The 11,955-nt window shown below is 40.4% G+C and overlaps 1 protein-coding gene across 1 annotated transcript; it reads right to left on the reverse strand.

The window, feature by feature from the left end:
• Window positions 1–35: 35 nt before the first annotated feature.
• LOC119428299 (probable polypeptide N-acetylgalactosaminyltransferase 8) lies at window positions 36–8,886 on the reverse strand. Its single transcript, XM_037695966.1, has 11 exons — window positions 8,836–8,886; window positions 8,167–8,404; window positions 5,158–5,333; window positions 4,533–4,716; window positions 4,233–4,430; window positions 2,142–2,256; window positions 1,502–1,687; window positions 1,250–1,387; window positions 517–612; window positions 275–442; window positions 36–194 (listed from the first exon to the last, which is right to left on the reverse strand). Exons 1-11 carry the CDS (start codon window positions 8,879–8,881, stop codon window positions 54–56), a joined length of 1,686 nt encoding a protein of 561 aa, XP_037551894.1. The 5' UTR covers window positions 8,882–8,886; the 3' UTR covers window positions 36–53.
• Between the last annotated feature and the right edge of the window lie 3,069 nt (window positions 8,887–11,955).

The raw sequence follows: 11,955 nt of genomic DNA on the forward strand, positions 1-11,955 counted from the left end.
AAATAAAGTAACTGCTCACCCACACATTTCAAGCAGCAGTCGATTTGTTCGACTCAGTGTGCAGTGGTGTCCATGACGTGTTGTATCTTCCACTTCTGACCGCTGCACCGCTGAACAACCAGCTTTAAAAAGCCGTTCTCACCCATCGTCATTTCTAAACATCTCCTGGTCACCCTGTTCTGGATAGGTCCTCCCTAAGGACAAAAACATATTTATCCCTACAGGAAAAGTACTTTCCCTTGTTCATATTTAGATTATAAAACAAACTATTTACCTGTTTAAAATCCCACAACATGTGAAGTCTCTTCTGCTGGGCCATATTGCACTTTTGAAGTCTCGGCAAGACGCCCGACCCGGGGTCCACCAGACAGTCGTCGCTGCTGTGTTTATGAGATTTGATTCCGCCGATGTATAGTTCTCCATCAGTAAAATAAAAACAGTGCTGCAGCACAGAAATCAATCACTTGGACAAAGAATCGAGCAGGATTAAAGTGTGTTGTGAGTCAGTGCGCAGACCTGACTGGAGAAGGAGTGGCATCTGTATACAATGGGTGTGTATACAGGCATCGGGCCTCGATCCACACACACTTCTGGCTGCAGGTCGTTAATCAGCTGATGATAAAAGCATAAACATGAAGAAACAAACAGAAACAAACACCCGAGGGCCAAATTTTCGGTTTTTGGTTTACCAAATAAAGTTGCACATTTTTCATCTTTTTGCTGATTTAATCCGTTTATTCCATACTTAAAAAAAATAATAATAATACCAATAAACTAGTTGGAAAAAATAATGCAAACTGTGTGGTCACTATTTCAAATTCAAGTTCTGTAGCCAGGACCATGTTTAAAACTAATTGTTGTTAATCATAATGAGGCTTTTTGACAGTTTCATTGACGTTTTGTGTTTTTAGATCGAGGGAAAATAATCCATCCACAACCTGTACGCAACACAGAATTGCTGTTTTTTCAGCAGAATCGGTTTTCAGAGCTTTTTCCTTCCCAAAGTAACTCGTTGCAACACAAGCTCGAGGTCTATTTTTTCTTCTTTAAATACATGTATTTAGAGAAAATTGGACATTTGTCAGTGTTGAGATGTGCAAAGATAATAAACAGGTCAAATCCAGTATTCTATTTTGAGTTAGCTGAAAATTCCTTCATCGCTAAACATTAAGGCGCCCATGAACATTCCTAAGTTGGATTATTTAACTGTGAAAGCATGACAGAGACCCATAATTCATGTTTGACTTACAGCTCCATACCCAAGCAGGTTCTGCAGTGGTTTTAGCTGGGGGTAGACATTATCTAGATACCACTGAAAAGGCCGACACTTGAGCCTCTCTCTCAGCTTCTTCCTCTCGGACACGTTTCCAATGTCTATCCCATGATTCTGCTGGAAAAAGATCACATGAAGTTTTTTTTATTTTTCTTCATTTATTAAGAATTTCTGCTATCGTTCATGAAAACCTGTTCAGATCGAACTCGTGTTAATAAGATGTCGTACCCCGACGGGAAGGTTCCATGCGATTTCCACGTTGCGTTTGTAGTCATCCAGCCACACCTCGGCCACCCGCAGCGCGTTTCGTCTCACGGTGGTTGCCAGGTCAGGCGCGTAAGGCTTTTTGAATCGTTCAATGTGAGCTATTTTAGAGCAAGGGATCACCTCTATGCTGCCTCCACACAGCCACACCTGCAAAAACACTACGTGTTGGGCGGAGAAAAGGTGCTTGCCTGGTGTCGGCTCCACATTACATAAACAGACTTATTGATCATTAAAAAGATGTATTTCATACTATGGCCATCACATTGTAGGCTAACGTCACAAATAGCCCTTAATAGGGTAGAGAAGTCATTATGTCCCGTTTTAATGTTTAAAAAGGCACACTGTAATATGACCATCAGTAATTTCACATGCTGTAGTATGACTTCACATGTCTCATATTAAGAGATAATTAAAAATGTCATATGTGTTTTTGGTGTTCTTCGTGTTTTAGCAGCCATTACAAAATGTCATGTAAAATCAAATGAGAGGACAATGAGCTTAATTCACAAGTTGAAGTCTCACTTGGTGTATTGTCCACGTTCATTGTTTTGTGCGGTGTCATTTCATGAGCACAGATTACGCTGCTTCCAGGATGTCTTACCCGGATGCCGAGTTCTACATTTTCACCTCCGTAAATCTTCATTCCACTGTCCAGACTTCCGATCTCTCCGAAGAACTTGCGATCAGCAACGAGGATCCCCATGATGGAGGGGCTCCTTATGAGAATATCGATGGGAGGGGGAGAGAGTAAATTATTGCATACAGGGTAAACTACCAACAGATTTAAAACAATATACATATAGTATAGACGCATATAGCAGTGTAGCTCCCAAGGATTCAGATTTGGTGACAAAAAATTTTTTAAATCTGGTATGGGAACTAATTTTCTGTTTGTGACCAGCTGCTTTAGTTACACGGTGACTAAAGATCTAAACTGGGTTATTTGCTAAGTTACTGCGTGTTACCAACATCAGTAACGTTTGGAAACCACCATATCAATGAACAAAAACAAAGCTACAATGGAAAAGCTGTGTGGAACAACAACATCCACACTATTTCTGTAGGATTTAAGGGTAATGTATTAACCAGTTTGTTCTGATCAAATTAATTTGATTTACTGATCATTAATGTGACTGTGTTATAAAAAGCGGTTTTGTCAGTGCGCTGGTCTGGAGCTTAGGTGTGCGTTAACACAATGACGAGAACACAAAACTTCAGCAATGACCTCAGAAGAATTTGTTACTGTCCATCAAATTGGGTAAAATTAAAAATTGTCTAACCATTTGGAGTCCTTTACAGAAAAAAAAAAATCAAATGGATAACATAAAACAGTTGCCAATCTTAACAAAAATAATGCAAATTCACCCTGAATCCAGACCCTGCAATGCAATGTTTAGAAAAATAGCAAATGCCCAAGAGCTCCATCTCAGACTAAAAAGGTAAAATTCATGAACAAGTGTAGCTTGTTAGGCAGTTTTGTAGGAGAAAGTGTTGAAAAACAGCAGAACGACTTAAGTTTGCAAATCTATGAAGACTTGTCCTTTGGACAGATAGTAGGTTTATCTCTTGTGCCACTCCCAAGCCTGTGTAAATGTTGAGGAGCTTCCAACGTAAAACACTTCTGCCAAAACCATAATGTGAGTTCATAAGTGACACAGTACCAGATCAGTCGAGGCCCAAGTTAACAACGACCGCCACCGGTGCGGTTGACAGACAGGTGCCGGTGGACATTGTGCTACTGTTAGTCGAAGACCACAAGGAGGGAAACGTGTCAGGAGACAGAGGGCAGAATGTAGGATTGCAACTCCAAATGTGGGGACAATGACAGGCAAAGGTAGAGAGCTGGCTGACATGATGCTGAGAAGGAAGGTAGATGTTTATGTATCCAAGAGACCAAGTGGAAGGGCAGCAAGACTCACAGCACTGGAGCAGGGTTCAAACTGTTTTACCGTGGTGTGGATAGAAAGAGAAATTGAGTAAGGGTGATCCTAAAGGAGGAGTTGGCAAAGAATGTAGTAGAGGTGAAAAGGGTGTCAGATAGGGTGATGTGCCTGAAGGTAGAAGTGGAAGATCTGATGCTAAACATTGTCAGTGGTTGTGCTCCACAAGTTGGATGAGGAGAAAGATACATTTTGGAAGGATCTGGATGACGTGATGGAGTGTATTCTCAGAGTGGTGATCAGTGCAGACCTGAATGGACATGTTGGTGAAGGAAACAGAGGGGATGAGCAAGTGATGAGTAGGTTTGGTGTCAAGGAAAGAAACCAGGAAGGACAGATGGTGGTGGATTTTGCCAAGAGAATGGAAATGGCTATAGTCAATACCTATTTCCAAAGTAGGAACATAGAGTGACCAATAAGAGCGGAGGAAGGAGTACGCAGGTCGACTACGTTCAGTGTAGAAGAGGAAACCTGAGGGAGATTGGAGACTAAGGTTGTGAGGGGAGAGTGTGGCCAGACAGCATGGGATGTTTGTGTGTAGAATGACTGTTGTGAAGAAGAGAAAAAGAGTAAAATCAGAGAAGAAGACCAAATGGTGGAAGATGAAGAAGGAAGAATGTTGTGAGAAATTCAGAGCGGAGCTGTTAAAGGCTCTGGGTGGTAAGAAGTACTATGTCAAACTTTCCCTTCAAGTATTAAAGTACGTTACTGTTCTGGCTGATTTATTTTGATTTTATAAAAGTGACTCTTACTTGCCGGGTTGTGACTCGTCCTTCAAGGCGTACCATTCAGGTCTGAAGACCTCATACATGCACCACAGGGCCCAGTCAAAGCCATGAGCGTTAGTGGAGTAGGGAACGAGAGTCAAGTCATCATAGCTGACTTTGTCAAAAACTGGTGTCAGTATCACGGTGCGGTCCTCCTTGATCCGAGCCAACAGAGGCTCCGCCCTGCACACACAAAGCTATTTCAATAGGTGCAAAAGCTTCATTATCACATAAACATCCTAAATTAAGCCACATTATCTCAGTTTGCTCAGCACTTGAACCCACCATTGCACATGGACTTCTATGTGAGCATCCAAGATGGCCACCACGTCTCCTACAGCCGTCTTCCACCCGGACAGTCTGGCCTGAGTGAGACCGAGCTGCTCCGAGTGCCGCACCTTCTTGATCAGGCCTGGACGCTCCTCATGGATGGAGTTTATGTATTCGTCCAGTTTCTCCATTAAATCCTCTGGAAAAATTAACACATTAAAGATCTGGTCGAAAAAAAAAAATGGATCTGATCGTAAAGAATATTTAAAAAATCCTTTCATAAATATATTTAAATAAGACAATTAAAAGGACACTTTGCTTCCTGAGGTGGTTGTGTTTACTCAGCCTGAAAAGACTCTGAGGTAAAATTTACAGTTTCATATTTCTACCTTGAAATACATCTGCTTCCTGTTTTAGTGCAACCTTTGCTAAACTAAACCTTAATTAGAAATAAAGCAGCTTGTAGAATGTCTCCTAATTCGCTGACCAGAAAACAAACTCGTTACTTTAATTGTTTTTCCAGAAAGTGCTTCTATTATCACTTCTGATCCTGTTGGGAGCTCCAAAAGTGATCGGAGATAAAAACTTCAATTAAACGTCTTTCTAAAAACCTCGTCGTTGCCACAAACGGGTAAATGACTGAACATGCCGTTGGTGCTGTGATCGTCCACCAGGATGATCTCCTGCAGCAGCCGAGCAGGCGTCTTGTCCATGATGCTGCGGACGGCCCGCTTGATGATGGACAGAGCTTCATCCAGGTAGATGATCACGACGCTGAGGGAGGGGAGGTCCTCTGGATACCTTTTCTCTGCACATCTGAGAGAGAGAAAAGTATTTACATGAAATGGAAAATCTAAAATTCAAATGTTTTAAGATGATCATGGGAAAATGAGCAGTTGGGACTCAAATTTTCATTTTAAAATTTGTCAAATTTTGCTTTTTTTTTTTTTTTTTAATCTTTTTTTCCCCAGATTTGTGGAAATATATTTTTTTCGACGTGTCCACTGAACATTTATGTAAATCAAGTGTAAATTTTCTGCTACTTTATAAATTAATAATAATAATCTTCTGCAGAAGTCCCATGCTGGGAGATATAAATTTAATTTTAACGTAAATGTGAATAAATAATACAACAAAATACTTAAAAGTTTTTGTGTGCATAAAACAAACCCCACAAGACTGTTTATTAAAAAAAAAAAAAACAATGTTTGGAGTGTTCTTTTGTTGCTAAAATTAAAATAGAAAATTTCTAAGACTAATAAATAAGTAAGCTTTTGGCTTTTAACCCAAACCAAAAAAATAAAAAAGGACAAGTGTGAACCTGACTTTATGCGATGTTTTGTACTTAAAATGTCCGAAACTTAAAGAAAAAAACAAAGCTCAATAAAATCTTTTTTTTTTTCAGTTCCAAAGTCTGAGATGAAGCAAAATGAACAAGTTTAAAGACAAATTATAGAATAAAATCTTTATCGCCATCGGTGCTTCTCCAACCAGTGCATATAAAAAAATTTAATTAAATAAATAAAACTGTAAACTTAGCCTTTATTTATCCAGGTTAGTCTCATTGAGCCACGAGAACTCATTTTCAAGAGAGACCTGTTTAGGGAGCACATGGTGGGGGTTAAGGGCCTTGCTCATGGGCCCAGAGTGGGGCGAATGAGGGTGGGGGCAAGTGTGGGTATTTCACCTACCCCACCCACAATTTTGATGTTGTCGGGGCCGGGGCGTGAACCGGCGATCTTCGGATCACAAGCCCACCTCTCTAACCTCTGCGCCACCACTCCCCGAACAGTAAAACAATTAAAACAGGAATAAATAAATATTTCATAGTATAGTAAAAATGGTTTTATATATTTACTTTGTTCACCCTTAGCATACACACACTATGAATTCAAGGACCTGTGGCTTCTAGGACACCTGCACCTCCTGCCAGAGAGTGAGGGTCAGCACTTGATACACTGTGACCACTGCATATTGTGACCATAGGGGGCGCTGTTTCACTTTTACACCATACTTTGTAGTATCTGATGAACACGATCATCTTCTGTGACCTTTTATATTTCCATAATAGTCATATTAGTGGTCAGATGTTACTTTTTATTCTTTGGATAAAAGAGAGAGTCAGCCTCCTTCCTCCAAAGAATAAAAAATAACATTTGACCACTAATATCATGACTATTATGGAAATATAGACGACCACAGAAGATGGTGAAACAGCCCTGGTTCTTAGGAAGCGGAGTCTTTGTCAGGCTTTTTCTTTTTTTACCACCACAGATGTGTTGGCAGTCCAGGAAAGGTCCTCAGCTATGTATGTCCCGATATGACATATCCCGAGGAGTTTGAAGGACACCCGCTGATGCTCAGTGGGGCTGGATCCCCTGAAATCAGTCACCATCTCCTTAGTTTTGCTGGTGTTGAGCAGCAGCTTGTGCTCAGAACACCAACCTGCAAGTTGTTGACTTCTTTCCTATATACAGTCTCATCCCCTCTGCTGATGGAAAGTGGAAGTGGTCTCCAGCTACAAGTACTTGGGTGTACACATGAATGGCAACCTCAGCTGGAGCAACAACACCACCAGCCTGATCAAGAAAGCTCATCAGAGACTCTACTTCCTCAGATGGCTGAGACGAGCTGGTCTGGGAAGCTCAGTCCTCACCTCCTTCTGCAGGTGTGCAGTGGAGAGCATCCTGTGCTCCAGCATCAACGTGTGGCATGGAGGCTGCACAGCTGCAGAAAAAAAAGCTTTGCAGAGAGTGGTGAAGGCTGCACAGAAGTTTGTTGGAGTCAGTCTCCCCACCATCACAGACATCTACACCTCCAGATGTGGGAAGAGGGCCACCTGCATCACGAAAGACCCCACTCACCCAGCACACACACTTTTTGCCCCGCTCCCCTCAGGAAGGAGTTTGAGTAGCATTAAGTGTAGAACTACTAGACTGAGGAACAGCTTCTACCCTGAGGCTGTTAGACTCATGAATCTCTAACTAGAATAATCACTGTGAAAAATCACGTCATGTTGCTGCTGATCTGTTTCATGTTGCTGCTGATCTGTTTCATGTTGCTGCTGATCTGTTTCATGTTGCTGCTGATCTGTTTCATGTTGCTGTGCTCATGCGTGCTCATCTGCTCACACAGACTCATGTTCATGCTTGTGCTGATGTTCGACGTAATTTTTTTTTTTAATGCTATTAGTGCTTAGTGTATATTTAGTTGATTTTTTTTAGTTCATATCTTAGATGTTATTACTGTTTTTCTTTTACATTTTATTGTTGGATGTAACTGGGACCCCGTGTACATAATTTCCCTCCACCACATGTACCACATGAGGTGCGAATGACAAAGAATCTCTGACTCTGATGAGCCAGATGACCAAGATGTCATCCGCACATTTAATAACGGAATCGGACGGGTGGATGGATATAGTCATACGTAGAGTACGAGAGGGCTCAACACACAGCCCTGAGGGGAGCCTGTGCTGAAGATCAGGGTGGAGGAGCATTAAGACCAACAACACATTCTTCTTAGAAACCTTAAATCCTATGAGAAAATTTTTTTTCGCAGAAAAAATGGTTCAGGATGACGTGGGTGTGTGTGACAAAGGTGTTGCCCGCTAGTGTCGGTTCCTAAAGGATCAGGATGTGAAGCTCACCTGGGAGGCCTGGTGTCAGGAATCTCTCTGTTGAGTGGCAGCTGGTCACTGAGGAAGGCGTTGTAGCCGTACCTCTGAAATAATCTCTCTGCCTCTTCCTGCTCCTCCTCTGACAAACCGTCGCCCCACTTGTTGAACAGAGAAGAGTTTGGGTACAGCTTTCTCACCTTCTTCTTCTGCACCTGTGGCTTCATCGCAGCCTCCTGTTCCTTCTGCTCATATTTCTCCATCAGATTGACTGTAAACAAAAAGACATTTGCTTTGTGCTTTGCATTCGTCTGCTCCTTGAAATACAAATATTAGTCCATGTTGGAGCAGCACGACGTATACAAACAAAATGTACTGGTTTTTATAAGTTTGCTATTCTGCAGGAAACTAAACTGCATTTGTATTAATCTGTTTTATTAACTACAAGTCAGGACTGCTGCATCCTCATCTGGGTTTAGTCAGTTAAAGGAAAAAAACTGCAAGAAGCCATAAAATAATTTTGAAAGAGTCAGATTTAAGAGATTACAGAGCAAGTACAAATTATTTGCTAGATCTTTATATGTTTTTTAAATTTCCTCATGAACTAAATTTTAGATGTTTATCTGTGAATTACCTTGCACAATATATATAAAAAAAAATTAATGAGGAGCTGTAAGCCTTAGAGAGAAAACATGGACTCACGCAGCCTGTTGAAGTTTTCCTCCATCTTGTCCATCCTCCGGAGCATTGCGTGTCCCCTGAGGGTCTCATTGTGGTGGGCCCTCTGGAGTCTCTCTGAGTGGATGGAGACCTCTGTCTTTATGTTGCTGAGGTAGAACGAGGCCAAAGCCAGGACCAGGACCAGCAGGAACCCTTTAAACCAGCCAGACCTCATCCTGCTGCTCCTGGTCTTTAAAGTCTTGCTGAAAAAGGTGGAAAGTTTTCTTTGAGTCCAGGTTTATCTCCACACCCGCTCTGCACACATTGGCCAGGCACACAAACGCACACATACACTAAACATAAATGTTTTGCATCTTCATTATCTAATAAACTCAATTTTAAACCATATTCAGAGTGTTTAGTCCCAGTTTGCCTTCTGCTGCTCTCTCGTTGAATCCCACCTGGGATGCAAGGTGCGCCTGATTACCTGAAGCCTCAGAGGGACGCAAAACCAGCAGAACTCTGCAGGATCAGGAGTTCGAACCACATGAGGTGATCCTTTGGGTTTACACACACATCATGTTCCTCTGTTAAAGGCATTTAAAATGTTTGTTTCCAAATGGAATGAGGCTATGAATAAAATTTTTGTTAAGTGTTAAAGTTTTTCAGGTCCATGTCGTGTTTTCCTTGAGTCCACTTGTCCTGCATATATATATATATATATATATATATATATATATATATATATATATACACACATACACACAAAATAAAAAGTACATCAAAATATGATATTCATATTTCTGCAGCCGTGCAATTATAAATATTTAATTGATTTTTTTTTTTTATCTGTGGTAGTTTGAGAAAATGTTCGAACAGCAAATAAATTAAAACCTATTTTTTCCTCTTACCTCTTAAATCTTCTCCGTACACAGCAGCTGATTAAAACTGTTTACATTTAAGCTGACATTGTTAAGCTTTTAGGATTTTATTTTTTAAATAAAATGAACTTTACAACTTTAATTGCTTTAAATGTGAAAAATATATATTTTTGTAAAGTGAAGTATGCCTGTAAAGTCAAATGTATAATTTAATTTATACTGCAAGTATAAATTAAATTATACTTAATCATCAAATCATACTGTATCTAAAAAAGAACAATTTTACAGAGGAGAGAAAAGCATTGTTTTTTTTTTTAATGGTAATTACTTCGTTTTAAACTTTATTTTTATCCAGGTTGATTTTTATTCTGGTTTGCCACCAGCACAAAGAAAATCAATTAATTTTCCTAATAAATAAAATAATTTCCTGCAGTACTGACGGCACAAAACTTTGATGCAACATTTTTTTTTTCCATTTAAACTTTTCCCATATTTTTAAACTGGTCTTGATCAATACACTTTAAAAATGTTACTTACCTGATGTGAAGTTTTGTCCTCAGCTAAAAGTTCAGAAATGGATGTCAGAATCTCTCCAAAGCTAAAGGAGCAAATAAAGCACATGTGGAAGGAAAGCACCCCGGAACAGTTAATCAGTTAAATTAGTACATTTTTAACAAAGTGGTTAGGTTGTATCATTTATCAGTATTTGGTTGCTTTAAGCAGCACGGTGGCGCAACTGGTAGAGCTGCTGCCTCTCAGCGAGCAGGTCCCTGGTTCAAACCCCAGGTGCCTTCTGGGTGAAGTTTGCATGTTCTCTCCATGCATGCGTGGGTTTTCTCCGGGTGCTCCGGCTTCCTCCCACAGACCAAAAACATGCATGTTAGGCTGATTGGTAACTCTGAATTGTCCCTAGGTGTGAGAGAGAGAGTGAATGGTTGTTTGTCTTGTTTGTCTCTATGTGTCCCTGTGATGGACTTGCGACCCATCCAGGGTGTACCCCGTCCCTCGCACAGTGACTGCTGAACATGGGCACCAGCGACCCCCGTGACCCAAAATGGAAAAAGCAGGTAAAGATAATGGATATATCAGTGGGAGTGGTGGCGCAGAGGTTAGAGAAGGTGGGCCTGTGATCAAAAGATTGCCCGTTCAAGCCCCAGTACCAACATCAAAAATGTGGGTGGGGTAAGTGAAGAACCCACACCTTCCCCTACCCTCATTCGCCACTCTTTGCCCTTGAGCAAGGCCCTTAACCCCCACCATCTGCTCCTCCAGGTGTCCTAGATGGCAGCTCTCTGCTCCACACAGAGGGCTGTGGTAGCTCCGTGGTTGCATCAGGCGTAAAAATAACTGACATGTCTTTGTGCGATTTAGTTCACTGTGGCGACCCCTGAAGAAGGGAGCAGCCGAAAGAAGAAGAAGAAAAAAAAAAAAAAATATATATATATATATAAGTATATATATTTATATAGACTGTATACACACACTGTATATTGGTATATGATTTTCAGTCCGGTCCTTGCAACCTGCCACATATGGAGTTAGATATCTAACAGAGGAGTTACGGTAGATGTTTTAATTTACAATTATTAAAGTCCTCTGAAAATGGTCAGGAACCAGACTGAAAATAAAGCAGGCGATTTCCAAACCAAAATTCTGAAAAACCGTAAAAAAAAAAAAAAGAAAAAAAAGTGAAGACCCACTGGACAAGACCCACTACTACTAGAGAGGTTGATGTGGAAGAGAATCCCTGAACCCAACATCTTGTCCTGTAACAACTCAATATTCACACACAATATTACGTTTAAATACTTGATCATCTCAGCTCGAAGATCACTTTTTATGACTAGAATTCTTTTTGTACTCGGGTTCAAACAGTAAATACGTTTCAGTAAGTGACATTTTATTATGGTTTATTTTTAAAAAAAGTAATTGTACTAAATGCATCTTGTAAATTTGCTCACATAACTTTTTACTTTCTACACATTTTACACATGCACTTTCATCTTCCTGAAGAACAGAGTGTGGAAACACTGCATGAACCGAGTGCTTTTACTTTTTATGTCTGTACACAATATACATGTTCTGCACACAGGGGTAAAAAAAAGTTATAAATTGTAAAATAAAGTAACATTAAAAAATGACTATAAGATGAGGCAGGGGCTTTATCTGCAGATTATTATTATTTTTTTAATTATTTATTTGACTGAATGATCAGGTTTGTTTAAAAGGATCTGACAAAACTAAAGAATTAGCTCCCACTGTCCAAGTCCCTGTCCCAAAG

This window comes from Nematolebias whitei, chromosome 22 (genome assembly GCF_014905685.2).
Source record: "Nematolebias whitei isolate Nwh7 chromosome 22, NemWhi1, whole genome shotgun sequence".
Classification (NCBI taxonomy): Eukaryota; Metazoa; Chordata; class Actinopteri; order Cyprinodontiformes; family Rivulidae; genus Nematolebias; species Nematolebias whitei.